The 15,259-nt window shown below is 37.5% G+C and overlaps 1 protein-coding gene across 1 annotated transcript in view; it reads right to left on the bottom strand.

Annotated features, from left to right (window-relative positions):
* Nucleotides 1–13,934, bottom strand: part of LOC306770276 (atrial natriuretic peptide receptor 1-like) — a gene marked incomplete at its 3' end in the record, with an annotated part of 30,180 nt that extends 16,246 nt beyond the window's left edge. The window contains exons 1-5 of the mRNA XM_079259123.1: nt 13,851–13,934; nt 10,143–10,884; nt 4,996–5,186; nt 4,683–4,796; nt 4,453–4,597 (exon numbers count right to left, since the gene is read on the bottom strand). Of these exons, the coding sequence (XP_079115249.1) occupies nt 4,453–4,597; nt 4,683–4,796; nt 4,996–5,186; nt 10,143–10,851 (1,159 nt within the window). The 5' untranslated portion in view covers nt 10,852–10,884; nt 13,851–13,934. The remainder of the gene's footprint in view (nt 1–4,452; nt 4,598–4,682; nt 4,797–4,995; nt 5,187–10,142; nt 10,885–13,850) is intronic.
* Between the last annotated feature and the right edge of the window lie 1,325 nt (nt 13,935–15,259).

The raw sequence follows: 15,259 nt of genomic DNA, 5'->3' as shown, positions 1-15,259 counted from the left end.
TCATCCTTTCGTGTCGTGTTGTTTAAAGACATGTCCTTTAGTCTCTTGCATTCATTCTGTTTGTCATTTTCCAGATATTTCTGGTTTGGTTTTCCTAAGGGACTCTTTTCTTCTTTGATACTAAAAATGTGTGACAACAACTCCCAAATGTCTCTGTCTAGATTTGTCCTTGTTTGTTGGATTATGTCCTGCCTTCATTGCTCGGTATGGTTTTTGTACTGATTCATAAGGTCCATTTTGCCCTGTAGTGTTGCCCCGAATCTCTCAACAAATAGGGTTTGTTGACTTGTCTCGTTTTGTCCTCTAAACCCCCCCCCCCCCCAAATTTTCTTTATTTTCTTTTTCTGTACCTTCCCACTGTGTCTTCTTGGTCTTTCTTTTCTTTTCTTGTTTTCTGTCACCTTCTCTTAAGTTATGTACGTTTTTTTGCCCTACCTGTTTTGTTGGATTGTTTCTTAAGCAAGGCTGTAACAGGAACAGGTGAGTGTTTGTCCACTCCTGTTCAGTCTGTGGACTCTGGTTTCCATGTTTTCTCTGTTTTTAATTGAAGTGCTCTCTTAAGAAATGTATCTTACATCTTATGTCCCTGTCAGTCTTATCCCTTGCTCTCCTATTCAACATACTGCTGCCTTTAATGTCTTATCCCCAAACATCCTTTTTCCCTTTGCCCTATCCTGCCCTGATTTCGCCATCTCTTTCTCCCTTTAAAAGAATTTTTTTTTTTAATGAATGGGAAAACATGACCACAACATCTGGACAAGCAGAATATCTTTGTATTGTTTGACCCTTCTTGTATGGCTCTGTCTTCCCTCTCAAATGTCTTTGTTTTTGTGGATGCTCAGGAATATGTCTCCATTTTACGGCACAAGTCTGAGTGTGTCTTCTGCTGATAAAATAAAAATTATGACAGCTCTCATCTGTTTGTCTTTTAAACGTTTCACAATCTATAACAACAGAGAAAGTATTTTTATTAAGGTCTGAATAAACATCTGCAGCTGATGGACGGAGGCATTTTTATAGTTCATAAACTTCAGGTCAGTGTTGAATTGCTGTGATGATTGATTGCAGTCTGTCCTTATTATTTGTGCAGCAGTTTTTTTTTTATGTTTAGTTTGAAGACAATGACAGCTTAGTCTAAACTCAACAAATGTAATTGGCTGTTTTTAGGAAATCTAAACAGAGGAGTCAAACTGCCTGAGAAGGCAAGCTAGGGCAAACATTTCTGATAAAATCTACACAATTAATCATCTGCTGAATTGTTCTTGGAAGAAACTAGTTCAAATAAAATAAATCTTATCAGTAAAATAAAACAGAAATATTCTGTTATCACAATCTTTCCTGATTTAGGAGGATCTCTCACATCTATTATAAACACATCACAGAAGTTTCCGTCAGTGTGAAATGAATCAAATGAAAATAAAAACTTATTTTTTTAATTATTAATGTTAATTTAGATCAATTCAAATATGGAGCAGGTACAGGTGATTTTCTTTTCAAAACTGTTTCTTGCCCAAAATAGACAATACAAACACAAACTGATCTATCTGATTGACTGATTAAAACATAACAATAGAGACAAGAGCAAGACAGTATCACACTCTACTCTACTCCAGTACTCTACAAAGTACACACACACACACACACACACACACACACACACACACACACACATATATATATATATATATATATATATATATATATATATATATATATATATATATATATATATATATATGTACAATACTATAATACTATAAAACCAGTCAAAAATTAACTAAGAAAACAGCTTCAAACCAACTGAAGACACCAAGCATAAAACAATTCAAGTCAGAAACTATTTAACAATGGGGGGTACAACCAAGTTATGAATCAGTCTACAATACATACAAACAAGTAAAATACTACTTTAGAATCTGTCAAAACTACTAAAATGCTTAGTGAAGCTAAGTTAAACTAAAATAAAATAAAGTTTCATTCATGACCATACATACACAAACACATGTGCAGTGCCTGTTTTCTGCCTTTTTATGGTCAACAGTCAAATTAGGCAAAAATTCTCTTTGTTTTCACTCTCACAAACATTTCCCTGAAGCCGTCGGGAGTTTTGACAAATGATGGACGGCTTCCTGACTGTGAACACAATATAGGACAACCAGACTCTACCGTTTCATTTCAGGCCTTGTCCAGAGTCATGAACCTGGACCTGGATCTGCCTGACAGGACATAATAAGATTAAGAACAAGTCCTCTAAAATACACCACAAAGTATCCCTCCAATTCCCACATCCTAACCTCCACAGAAACTTATCTAAGCAGTATTTTTGACCAGGAGCAGAGTAAAGCTTGAGCTGCCCCTTTAAATGTCTTGTGGTGTGGTTTTCCTGTCCTGGTTGTTGGTTTGAGTCTCAGACATCCTGTTCCCAGTGTTGCAGCCAGCTGGTACAAATTTACACTGCAGGGCTATGCTAACACGCTAAGTCCCTGCTGACATACATCACAGCCGTGAGAATGTGAGTGTGTGTCAAGACTCTGATTCCCATGGTGACCTCACTGAGCTCCAGGGCTCCTGATAGGTCATAAGGCCTCATTTGTTAATCGACAGAATGATTGATGGGTGCTGGAAAGACGCTGGTTTCTGTCAAGAAACACTGAACCAACTTCATGCTTTTAGGCTGTGGCTCTATTGTACCAGCACAACTGGTGTGTACGGTTACTGTGATGCTTGGTTCTGCTGGTAATAATCTAGTTAAAATTGCATTGTATTGCTGTACACAGTGCTGTTGATAAGACAGACACAGAACTGTGCAATATCTTGAGCCACATGAGAAAACTTGAAAAGAGGAACAGGGACGTGTTTAAATGTGTGTATAAAGTATAACAGAAAATTAAAAAACTATTCAAATGTCTGTGCAATTCTAATGAGTTTGTAAGTCAGTATAATATGTTTAATTACCTATATATGCCCTATTAGGGAAGCTTTTTTAAAAAATGTTTTTTGGCCTATTTGCTGGATATTAAGATGATGGCTTTGTAGGGAGACTGAAGCATAAAGTTTCACTCCAGAAGATAAAGAATCTCAACCTCAAAAGGAAGGTGAAACTATTTCAGATTTTACTACAAACATCATGGCTGCCCTTAGTTAAAGGGCAATAGAATTAATAAGTATGAACAAGCCACCATCACCATCTCTTGTGCCTATTTATCAAGTCTAAAGACGCCATAGCCAGCTCTCACAGAAGGGTGACTTACCCAAGTGAAAGTTTTCTGAATCTAATATAAACTTACATTATAAAAGTTATAATTGGTGCAAATTACATGTAGAGGTTTCCAATGTGAAAATGGTTAGGTCTAACTTAAGTTGGTTTTTAGGAACAATTCTCCAGGTTTGTTGAAGAACTGGTTTCAAGGCTTCTCTTGGATGTTTGCTCCTTTTAGATGTGTTCTGTTAGGATAATGCCACATTGCTTTGATCATGTTGAGGTCGAGGCTTTGGAGAAGATTCATGGCTCCATAAAACCTGCTGTCATTGGTTTTTAAGTCCAGTTCTTGCAACATTGGGCATACCTTAGCCTTTCTTTCTTTAAAAATGACTTCTTGGAACTGCCTCTTCCATTGTAAAGAGGCTTAAATCAACAGAAGATGACTCAAATAAAGGTATTTTTGTTTTATTTTGGTTTACTCAACATCACTTTCATATACTGGTTATCAGCAGGGGATAGTTTATCATGCCAGACAGTTTTTTTGCCTTCCACATTTAAAAAACAAAGATGTAACTTAAGAAACTGAAACAAATTATGCCTCTCTCTCTCTCTCTCTCTCTCTATATATATATATATATATATATATATATATATACATATATATATAGACACAGATACGTCTATGTATGTATGCATGTATGCCTGTAGGTATGTATGTAGATAGATAGATAGATAGATAGATAGATAGATAGATAGATAGATAGATAGATAGATAGATAGATAGATAGATAGATAGATAGATAGATAGATAGATAGATAGATTCTCAGGGAAAAAAAATCCACCCAATAGCTTTCACGTAAAGTTGCTAACAAACAGATTGACTAATGAATGTGGACAAAAGCATAACCTCCTTCTAGATAATTTCTTTGCTAAATTATTTCTAGAAAAAACATTGATTTAACCCCACCGTTGGGTTCTTTATTCTGCTCAAATGATTAATAGATCAGTGTTAGGGCTTAATAAAAAAAAAACAACCTAATTCCTCAAAAATGGTCAGGTACAAAGACTGTACTGCAATGAGTAAAAAGTAACTAATGTCCTAGAAAAAACTATGAAAGACCTCCAAAAAGCCACAAGAACAATTGCTCAAGACAACTTGAAAATATTACAGGGAAATGTAGCTGTTTGAAAGCAACAAGGTAACGGTGGCTTTGTCTCTGATCTGATAAGAAAAAACATTTGTGCTGACCTGGGAAGGTCCTGTTCCACATCCGCCGGGTCACCAAATCTCCACTAGGTCTTTGCACTGGTCCTGTCTGCTGGCTCAGAGTTTCATTGAGAGCCAGAGAGTAGAGCATCACTCCGTCATAGAATCCTGCTGCTATCAAGTTGTACTGAGACACACAGATACTCTTTAGTTGATCATGATGAGTATTAAGAGACTCTGTTTCATGTTTTACTTATTATCATTTTCTGTACCAGGGAATCTTCGATCGTGAAGTTGAACATTGCCTTTGCATCACTCTGTAGAGTTTTCACAAACTGGAGATATTCTGGATTTCGTGGCTCGTAGTAGGTCAACACCTTCACACTCTGAGAAAAAAACAAAGATAAAAAATGACCATTTGCTGATGAATAACAAACAGATTAATCAGTATGATTACTTTTTGTCAGTTTAATTCATTGCTGTTAGTGTATCTGAAACAACACAATGAAAAACAGGTGTCAAGACAGAAGTATAAGATATAACACATGATTCTGATCATGGTTTTAATTGTGGACCCCTTCTTACTTTGAAAGCGAGGCGGGCCATGTCGTCCTCATTGTCTCCTCTGAACCAAGGCCTTACTGGTCGTCCACCCTCTAAACTCTTACCAAAAAGGTCAATAAAGAAAAAAACATAGTCATCCAGCTTCTCCCCTTCCTTCCAGAACTGAATCATCAGATTCCTGAAGATATCCCAGGGACAGCACATGTACACCACTGAAGAAGAAGAAGAAAAAAAAGAAGATACTTTATTTTGTAAAAGCAAATTATCAAAAGACAAAGAAGACTTTTTTTATTTTGAAAGTAAGAACTGAAAAACTTGGTATTTTGCCTTGATGTTGCTAAACTCCATCCCTCAGTTACTCTTTCATCATCTTCATTCTGTGTTTTCAGAAGTAATGCAGCTTGGTTACTGACTTTTAATGGTTTTAGCTACTTTTCTGCTCTAAACAAAAGCTAAATGTAAACAAAATCAAACTGGTTATTCCACTCTCCTATATCAGAGGGGTAGGGATTTTTGGAGTAAATGAGAAGCAAAATACATCATTTTGCATTTTGAATGTTTTGAGCGTTTTTATGTCTGCTCAAAGTAATTTTGGGTATCTTTTTTATGTGCCACAACATTATTCATTCCATGTCTCTGACCTTGTTTTGTGAATTCCCTTTCTGTCTTTCTAAAGTTGCTTTTTGTTTCTTCCTGTTTGTCTTGTGTTTCAAAGACATTTTGACATTTTGTGTTTCCTGTTGCAGCTCGGCCAAAAACTACAAGAAAACAGGGATGGCAAGCTCGAGAGGAATCCTTAGAAAAAACTTTGTATTTGCCGAAAAAAAAAAAAAAAAAGTGAAAGTTGGTGTCAGTCGTGTGAGACATAAATGGATGAATGATAACTCAAACAACATGCAGAACCTATTAAAAGCTAGTTGTTGTTCCTGTCAACTCAGATAGACACAGACTGCCAACTGTTAAAGATTTTTTGGGTGCGCACACCAAGCCAAGGTGATACTCATGCCAGTAATCACCTTGATAGCAGCTGCAAGAATTTCATCTTCTCAAATAAATACTTGACACTTTGGGGCTCCTTTAACCAATTTTTTAAATTGTTTTTGTCAAAAAAAAATTCTACAACCTTTATTTTTCCTCATTTTGTTGTAATTCTTCTGTCTCTTTTTGATAGTTTGAATCCAGCTCCGCTTTTTGTGTGTATCTGAAGTTATTTCCAGCCTGTTTGGCTCAAATTAATTGTTACTTTGCGCCTTATTTAAAACCCTCTAGGTTTTTAAAAGTTCCTATCTGTATTTATCAATGACGTGCAGCGTTATACTAGAATTCATTTAAATGAGTCAACATCCTTAACAAAACACAACTCACTGCAGTCTGTGACATTATTCACAGTGAAAAGAAAAACACATCTTTCATTTTATATATGATACAGCTGTGATTGTTGCGGCAAAAAGCATGCACAGGTGTTGCACAACACCAGATGGAGTAGGGTTTAAATGAAGGGCTCTTCCATTCATCAAGATTTATATTTAGTGACATAAGGCAAAGTTATCTGAACAGATCAACCGCCAAGCCATGTTGTTCTTTGTTGGAGAAACACCAAGATGAGCTGGAATTTCTAAAGAGTCAAACAAAGCCTGTTGTACTGTAACTTGCTGAACTCTTGGTTTTGTTTATCCAATTTCATTTATGCAGTTTTTATTTTATTTCAAACAACACAACTTCTACAGCTGAGATATTAGTCAAATGTTCATCTGGTTTGTCCAGAAGTGCAAAAGAATATAATATTACCAAAGGGCCTGAAGGCAGTAAGGCTCAGGTTTATAATATGAATGTTCTTAATAGCAATTTACAGTTATCCCATGGCTGGAAATTTGCTTCTTTTTTCATTTTTCTTTTTGCACAATCCTGCATTTTGCACATTGATATTTTTGCACATTAAATGTTACATTGTAGTACCTGACAAGCACTGTATTCTCCTGTCACATATCCCAGTTCTGTTACTGTCTCCATTACTACTCCTTCACTTTGTCCTGTGTTGCACTATTGTATTGTCTGCTGTTGCACTATCCTTAGTCTTGCCCTTTATCTCTTTGTGCAATCTGCATTGTGCTGTTTGAGCTGTTTATTCCTGTGCCACACTATAAAGGTTCCACAGGAACATTGTTTTGCTTCACCGTGTACTGTGTATATAGTTGAAATGACAATAAAACCTACTTGACTTGACTTGAAAAGGTTTTCCTTATAATTGTCACTTTAATGGTTCCCTCTTAACATATGTGCAGTCTGACTCTGCACTTATGATAGTCATATAGATAAACAGCCTTTTATGATCAGAGCCAAAGAGTATGTTGTATATATTTAAACTCAGGCGATCAGGGTCCCCTTGGAGCAAAAAAAAAAAGGGTTCTTATAATGTATAAATAATAGGCTCCAGATTAACAGAATTCCTCATTTCTGTTGCTCTTGTTCCCTAAAAGGTTTGGGTTTTAAAGACATTTCTTATTTCTTCTCTTTGTACTTTTTATACAGTTGTTTTTTTGTCTTTGAGTCTCATGTATCTTTATTTTGGATGGACTGTGACTTATAGAAAACATGTGAAAAGTCTTTCAGATGGCATTAGGGTCCAGCATGACCACATCAAACCATACACCAGGTCTGGTTTAGTCTGACAGGGCCCATGACCTCAGCACTCAGCTCGTTGGTCTCCATGGTGATAATCACCGATCCTACTGTAACGAGCTCAGTGGTCAGACAGGAGATGCTCATTTTGAGCTACAGATCAGTGAAGGTGTGAACTCCATTTACAACAGCCAGCTTGCTTAAGCATGGAAGAACAGCCGGATCATGTAGGCTTGTTTAAACAGCCTAAATGTTACCTATTTAAAGGGTTTGCAGCACCATAAATTAGTTAACTTCCTCTTGTTGTTTTGTCTTTGAAAATCGTCACGTTGCAGTTTTCATTCATTCATTCATTATTCGAAGCCGCTTAGTCAAATGAAGGGTCGCGGGGAAGCTGGAGCCTATCTCTTTGAGCAGTCTTTGGGCGAAAGGCAGGGTACACCCTGGAAAGGTCGCCAGTCCATCGCAGCAGGGCTGCAGTTTTATACATTTCTTTCTTTTTTTGTTTTTTTTGTTTTACAGAGAATATACAATGAATAAAAATATCTTTACTCACTATCCCAAAATATTTATACCCAACACTCCATTTTTCTCTGTTCTAAACCAGACTGAAAATAACAACCTCCCAGAGAAGTGTCACTCAAAAGTCCTACAGGAAAAGAAAAATGCCCCTCTCCCACCCTGCTTTATCTCTGTACAGTCCCCGAGGTAGATTTAATAAGTGGACAGTGAGAGTTTCACATGTGAAAACCAGAAACTCACATGTTTTTTTTTTTGCTGTTTTTAATAAAACCAGGGTAAAAAAAAAAACCAAAAAAAAAAACCACACACACAGCTAGCTGAGGATTCGAGCCCACACGCTCAGACTTGTTTCCATAACTTCTGAGGATGCTAGACTGAGATCTCCTCTCATCTTAACCATAACTTTCAGCTGCTTAATCCTTTTACTACTGTAACCCAAATCTGACCCCAACTTACTCATTTTCAATTTAATATTTATGGCATGTGTAACTGAAGCCACTTCCCCATAACATGACTGTGCAAACAGATCTGAATCCTCACAACTGAATTATACCTGTTGTACACACAGAGGTAATTACTCTGAGGACGTCCAACGTAGCCGGAGGGCAACAGCTGGTGTCACTTAGAGGACAACAGGACCAGTTAGTGTGTTTGAGATGATGTCACACATCATCGCTGCTGCAAGCCAGATTTGTCTGATGTTAAACATTTTCATAGCAGCAATAACAGGTTATTGAAATGAATGATTTTCATCTTTATGTATAAAGTCTCCAAATATAAAACACAAAAAAGGAAGCAAAGCTGTCAGGTAAATTATATGCTATAAAAAGTTAAATATTCCTTCTGAACTGCAGTGAAGCATTATGTTATAACAACACACTTATGCACAATACTGGCATTCCTTGCTAATCAAATGCACAGCACACATCATGTATCGTAACACCACTGATTTAATAAAACCACATCACGGTGAAGGCAACATGTTTCACTTTAAATGTACACGAAAGTCAAAAAGGGGAGGATTAAAAGGACCCATTTACTTCTTCTTACACAGTGAAGTACTGATTATTTACAGGTGTGTACAACAAACACACACATTCTTCTTCTATACCTGTGAGGGCCATTGCTGGCATGACATCATACTTACTTAAATCAGATTATAACCAAAACCATAACACTGAGATCCAACCAAAATAGCCTCACAATGCAGGAATGCCCTTATAATGCAGGAATGTCGTCACTCCAGAGGCCCTAAACTTTAAATTGGTCCTTATAAACATGAATCCCTGACAGCAAAAAAAACTTGCACTACAACGCACGCATAAGGCTGAAGTCAGTCATTAACCAGTACCGAGAAAAATCAAATAATAATTAACCGTCATTTAACAATGAGAACATCGAGGCAGGAAGGTAACCAAAGAAGGGAGGATGAAAAAAAGGAAAGTCGGCGGAAAGAAAAAAAAAGAAGGGCACAGAAGTAAAAAAAAAAAAAGAAAAAGAGGAAAGAATCAAAACAGTGAAGTGAAAGGAGTTGAAGCGTCAGGCTTTAATGGTTGATACATATTCTCTGCTGATCAGAGAGGAAAGAAAGAAGAAAAGGAAGAACAAAATAAGAATATAAGCATTAAAAAACAAAAGCAGGCATATAATCTCATATCTCATGAAGAGGAAAAAAAGAATACAGGAAGAGAGGAAAGCAAATGAAGAAAACAAAGCCAGGTGGGGAAAGCAGTTGAAATGTTTGACCTCAGAAGTTGGGAAGGAAGTAGCAGGAAAAAACGGACAGATAAGAAATCAGCAAGTCAAGTCTAAAAGCAGTAGTTTCATCCTGGCAATGATTGTGGATCTCGTAAACACATCACTGGGTGACAGAAGTAAGGGAAGAAAAAGCTGATGAACAAATTTGAAGATTTAAGACACTGAAGAAACAGCTGAAGTGTCGTACTTCAACCGTTTCCAGGACAAAAAATTAGATCAAGGAGGAGACAGGGAAATGGGAAGGTGTTGGAACAAATAAAAGAGCTAACCTCTTGCATTCTCACGAATCTTTTGGACCAGCATCTTGTAGTTGACTTCACTCTCTATGGTGTGGTCATAGAAGGAGATATTGAGTGTTTTCAGTAGCTCATACAAGCCCTCCACGGCGAAGTAATATGGCCTGTCGTTGTTGGCGTCCTTTTTGTCCCTGAAGATGAGCGAGACGTGCCGTTGCCAACCAAACATCTCCTGGATCTTCAGACCAAACTCACCTAGCTTCTTATGAGTGGGGCCTGTGTTGGTGGCTGCTGCATACAAATGGAAACCATAAGCACGAGCTCCAGCTGTCACCATGGGCACATGCCAGTGGGTGGCAAAGCGAGCAACTGGCGAGGACGAGTACTCGCAGCCGGGCCCAATGAAGGCCCAGGGGTCATGAGACAGTTTCAGGTCAACCGCCACCAGCGGTGCTATGGAGTCTGAGCAAAAGCCCTCCTGGTTCTCCGAGTTACCATGAACTACGTCAAGTTTCAGGCCTGGCAGCAGCCAGGGGTCTGCATTCACCCGCTGGATGGCCTGTTTGAGGGCTGGTGCCACTCGAGGCCACGCCCAAGCATAGTCGGTGTTGGTTAGAGGTAAGATGGCTGCCAGAGTGACATTCTGCAGATGGTCAGAGGTGTTGTCTACAAGGAGCAAGGACTCGGATGACTGGACCAGAGGCAGGAAGATGATGAGCAAAACGCAGGTCCGAGATGCCATGATGACGAGAAGTCTAATAGCCTGTCAGATGTTCTGTAGGGGAAAAATACAAAACTTCATCCATTAAATGCTCTGTCTTGTGTATTACACACCGTGTCATAATGATTAAAATGTCCATTTAAGCTGACATTTGGGAGTACACCTTGGCTTTTTTTTTATACTGTTTTATACTTTTGCATTATTTTTACTTGCCCTTTTATTTATTTTCATTGCTATTTTATTAGTAGGTTTGAATGATATCCTAGGTTTTTATTTTTCTTTGCTTTTATCTCATTTTTTGATAATTTTATCTGAATATTTTGTTCTGTGAAGCACTTTGATCAGCAAGGGCTGTTTTCCTTCCCACTGTTGCCAGTGTGCTTGCTCAGGTTGGGAGATTGAGTTGGATCCTCCACCTCAATCTGTTGGTTTCCTTATATAGGTTATGATGAATCGGCTTCATTATGTTTTTTGTTTTGTTTTTTCTCTGTCTGTAAAGCGTCTTGAGATGGCATTGCCGTGATTTGATGCTATATAAATAAAGTTGAATTGAATCAAAGTTGAATTAAAATTGCGATATAAAAAATGCAAACTGAATTGAATTATTTAGCTAAAAGAGTTTTTTGAGTGTGCATAAAAAATATGCCTTGGAAATAAAAGGATCTAAAACTAAATGGTCTTATGTGGGATTAAATCTTTATTTAAAATAAGGTTCTGTTGTCAAGAAACAGCCTGTCAGACAAACTCAGTAAATAACACAACTCATCTTAACTTTAAAAGCCTCTACTGTTTGTTAAACCACCTGTCTGTGTTTAAAACTCCTTGTCCTCTGAATAAAACATGTAAACACAGCTAGTCCTCTGGGTAAAACAGTCTGCAATCACTCATAAAAACTCAATCATAGAATCTGCATGCGCTGAATAAAAACAACCTGTTACCTGGGTGAAACAGCTTGTTTTCTAAAACAGCATGTTCTTGTGATAAAATAAAAAAGATCTTTCCCCACAGTATCACAACAAAACCACAGTCTCTTCTCTTTTATTAATCAGTGAAGCCAGCGATTGAGAAAAAAAGGATACCCGTTAGGAGCGGGTGGAGAAGATTATGGGAACTCTGTAATGTTTCCATGTGGGATCCATAAACTGTTACCAATTAGCTCCATGTGGGCCACATGTGTATTTGAGGGTTTTCAGAAATGGAAGTTAAGCCCATAACTGAGCTGTTAGCAAATAATTGCTGGTTAAACACTGGTTTGACTATGTTTACCATTTGAGTAATGAGTAAACGCTTTCAAATGCACTGAGATGTGCAGGATGATGAAGATCTAATGTGTTGCTGCGTGAATCCGTGAACCATTAAGATAGAGTCTGTCATTGTCTTCTTGATTAAATAAAGGTATAAAAATACAACAGCTGGATATTAAAGTGGTCAGAAGACTGAAGGTTAAAAAAAGGCCAAAAGTTAGAAAACATGCAATATTCAGAGTTGTCACAGATCTAGCCATCTAAAAGTAGATTTTAGACATGCTTCTTTGTCGTTTCTGGAAGTGATTGAGGACAATCTTTGTATTTCATTTCTGACTTCTGTTAAAAACAGAAATGAAACAAATAATTAAACCCAGAAATCTGAACAGGATAATGCATCTATATATCACATTACACTTCATGCACTATAAGATTCCAGTATTAATGCTGCCTGTTGTTTCATATCTGATCATTATCACTGTATGAAATCTAACTTAAATCATACACTACTCTTTAGATATACATTTCTGAGAAGAAATCTGAATTATTTACACTCATTATATCCATCTTTATCTTGGTGTTGTATTTTTGTTTTCCTTTTTGAGGTTCAACATTCTCCTCATTAATTCTGATTACTAAGTAGTTTAGGCTGAATTTAAAGATAATGAAGTCTTAAGTAAGCAGTGACAGGAGATACGGCCAAGCCACTGAATGTGTGTGCATTTCAGTCAGGGTGTTCCGGTGTGCGCCATTGTTCTGGTGTAGCCTTCAGCCTTATATAAGTGTTGCTGTTGCGAAAACACGCAGGCGCTCAAACAGTTGTAGCAGATTTAACAGGATACAAACATATGGGGAGTTTTGGGATTCTCCTTTTTCCCCCCTTAACCTTCAATTCATTTAGGCAGAAAACAAACCTTTAAACAGCATCAGGCTCTGATGAAGCAGATGGTGACACATCAAACTGTATTATTCAGAAAATCCTTAATTGTGAACTGAGAGTAATCAGTTTGGAAATATACACAGATGTTCTGTCTGCTGCACTGCTGATGTTTATCTACACATTTAAGTATTAAACACCACCTCTGCAAACGTTTATCTTATTTTAATTAATCTGAAAATATGCTGAAGATCAGAAAGTAAAAATTCCACACCTTTTAAAATATTTTCCAAAATATTATTTACATTCATGATGATATCCTAATTATTTCTATAGCAATAAAAAGGAAACACTTTTTAACAAGAAAAATCTGGATAATGGTTGTTTTCATTTCTGTCATTACTGATTATTTTATTACAAATAACGACTGTGAAATTAAAACTTTATGTAAAATTGTACAAAACACCTATTCATTAAAAATGTGCTGAATACAGACAAAGTCTAATGACTTCAAAAAATTAAAATATTATTTTCTCTTTAACAAATAAATACAAATAGAATTGATTGGTTAAGAAAATCAACTTTCTGTTCATTAGTGTAACAATGCAAAAATAAATAAACTTTTTAACTTTTATAGCCTCACAACCATTGTTTTTCATAATGAACTAATTACGATTGTCCCCTACTTTTGTTTTTTATTCTAGAAAAAAAAAATCTCAGCTGTTCTGCATCGGATGAAGAGTCACAAATGACAGAGGGCATTATCTGTAACTAAGCTTGTTTGTAAATGTTTTGTTCCAGCTGTCTGAGAAAACGCTGCGGTCCGGTCCGAGCCTTCCTCCGGTACCGAGAGTCGTGTCTCAGCGGCAGAACTACAGGAAAATATTCGGTTCTTTTACCTGCTCGGCTTCTCAGACTGTCACTTCCTGCAGCTTCATGTTCAAGAAGAACAAGAAGAAGATGTTTCCACAGCAACACACGCGGCATAAACTGAAGATTGACCAAGTAGAAGACGGAGAAGCAGCGGTGCGGGGGTCTCCGTTTCACCGGAGAGTCGCCGCAGGATCGAGCCCTGCTCCCACCGACAGGTTTCCGGTTCAATACAAACAGAAAAACCTTCCATGCAATGTTGCAGCGCCCCAGCAGCCACGCGCACAGACACACGCACACATTTTTGGAGGGGGGGGGGGTGTAGAGGGCGTGAGGGCAGGCATGATAACGCTGAGTAAGCGTGTGCGCGTGCGTGTCTCTGTCCCACCCGTGGGTCTGCAGAGGGAATATTAAATTACAATGATGAGGCCAGGGGTGGCTTGTGAGTGCGTGTTTGTGTGTGGCGCGTGCTCTGTCCACCCTGGTCCGCGCTGGTAAATCTCTTCTGAAATTAATTAGGCTCATACACCGAGAGCGATGTCAATTCATGATGATTGTAAAAGCCTACTTGAAGTGTTGATTACTTTTACTTTTATCACACCCAATAAATAGAGTTTTTGTGGTCTTAAACATGCACCAAGACTTGACGTACCCCCAAAAGAATGCGAAAAAATCTAATTATGGAGTGCTAGGGGATATCCGGGTAAACAGGCCCGTAACTGCACCTAATCAATATTGAATAATATTTGTCTGCAGACCCCAATATGTGCACTTTCAGACCTGGACCCGCGCTTCAAGGGCCCCTTACGTTTTTCCAGAACAGTGCCGCCTACTGGATTATTGTAAAACTGCATCAGCATTTCCGGAGCCGCAGGTTCTCCACACCCCAGATTAAGTCACAGTTTCCAGACAAAATTGCTGTTTTTTTAAATTTGTTTTGTTTTGTTTCAAATAAAAAATGCTTTAATTCTTTATCAAAAGTTGAAAGTAGTATTGCACCCAGATAAAAATATTAATATTGAATAATTCATGATTTCTCAAACAAATGAATTTGGCTGTGGTTTAAATTTTGGGTTATTCTACATAGGCTTCCCTTAAAGGTTATTACACAGAAATATGTACTTCTCTGTACATTTTAAGTACCAGTCAAAAGTTTGGACGCACTTTCCCATTAATTCTAAGGGGAAAGTGTGTCCAAACTTGCAACTGGTACTGTATATAAATGTTACACACATGTGCTTCAAATTTGCTACAACCTGGACAGAACATGTCTGATTACTGATGTCTAGTTCTCATTCTGTTGTGGGAATTTGAAACAAAGAGTGAAACACTGAAACAGTTTGAAATGTCTTATTGATCCATCGCGAATCAGGGAAATAAAGATATCAATCACTTCTCTAACAAAGTTGCAAAAAAACACTTTTCCTTTATATGTAAA

Source organism: Telmatherina bonti (genome assembly GCF_933228915.1).
Source record: "Telmatherina bonti genome assembly, chromosome: 19".
NCBI lineage: Eukaryota > Metazoa > Chordata > Actinopteri > Atheriniformes > Telmatherinidae > Telmatherina > Telmatherina bonti.
The sequence above is the reverse complement of the archived record's forward strand: the minus strand, read 5'-3'. Positions and strand labels throughout refer to the sequence as shown.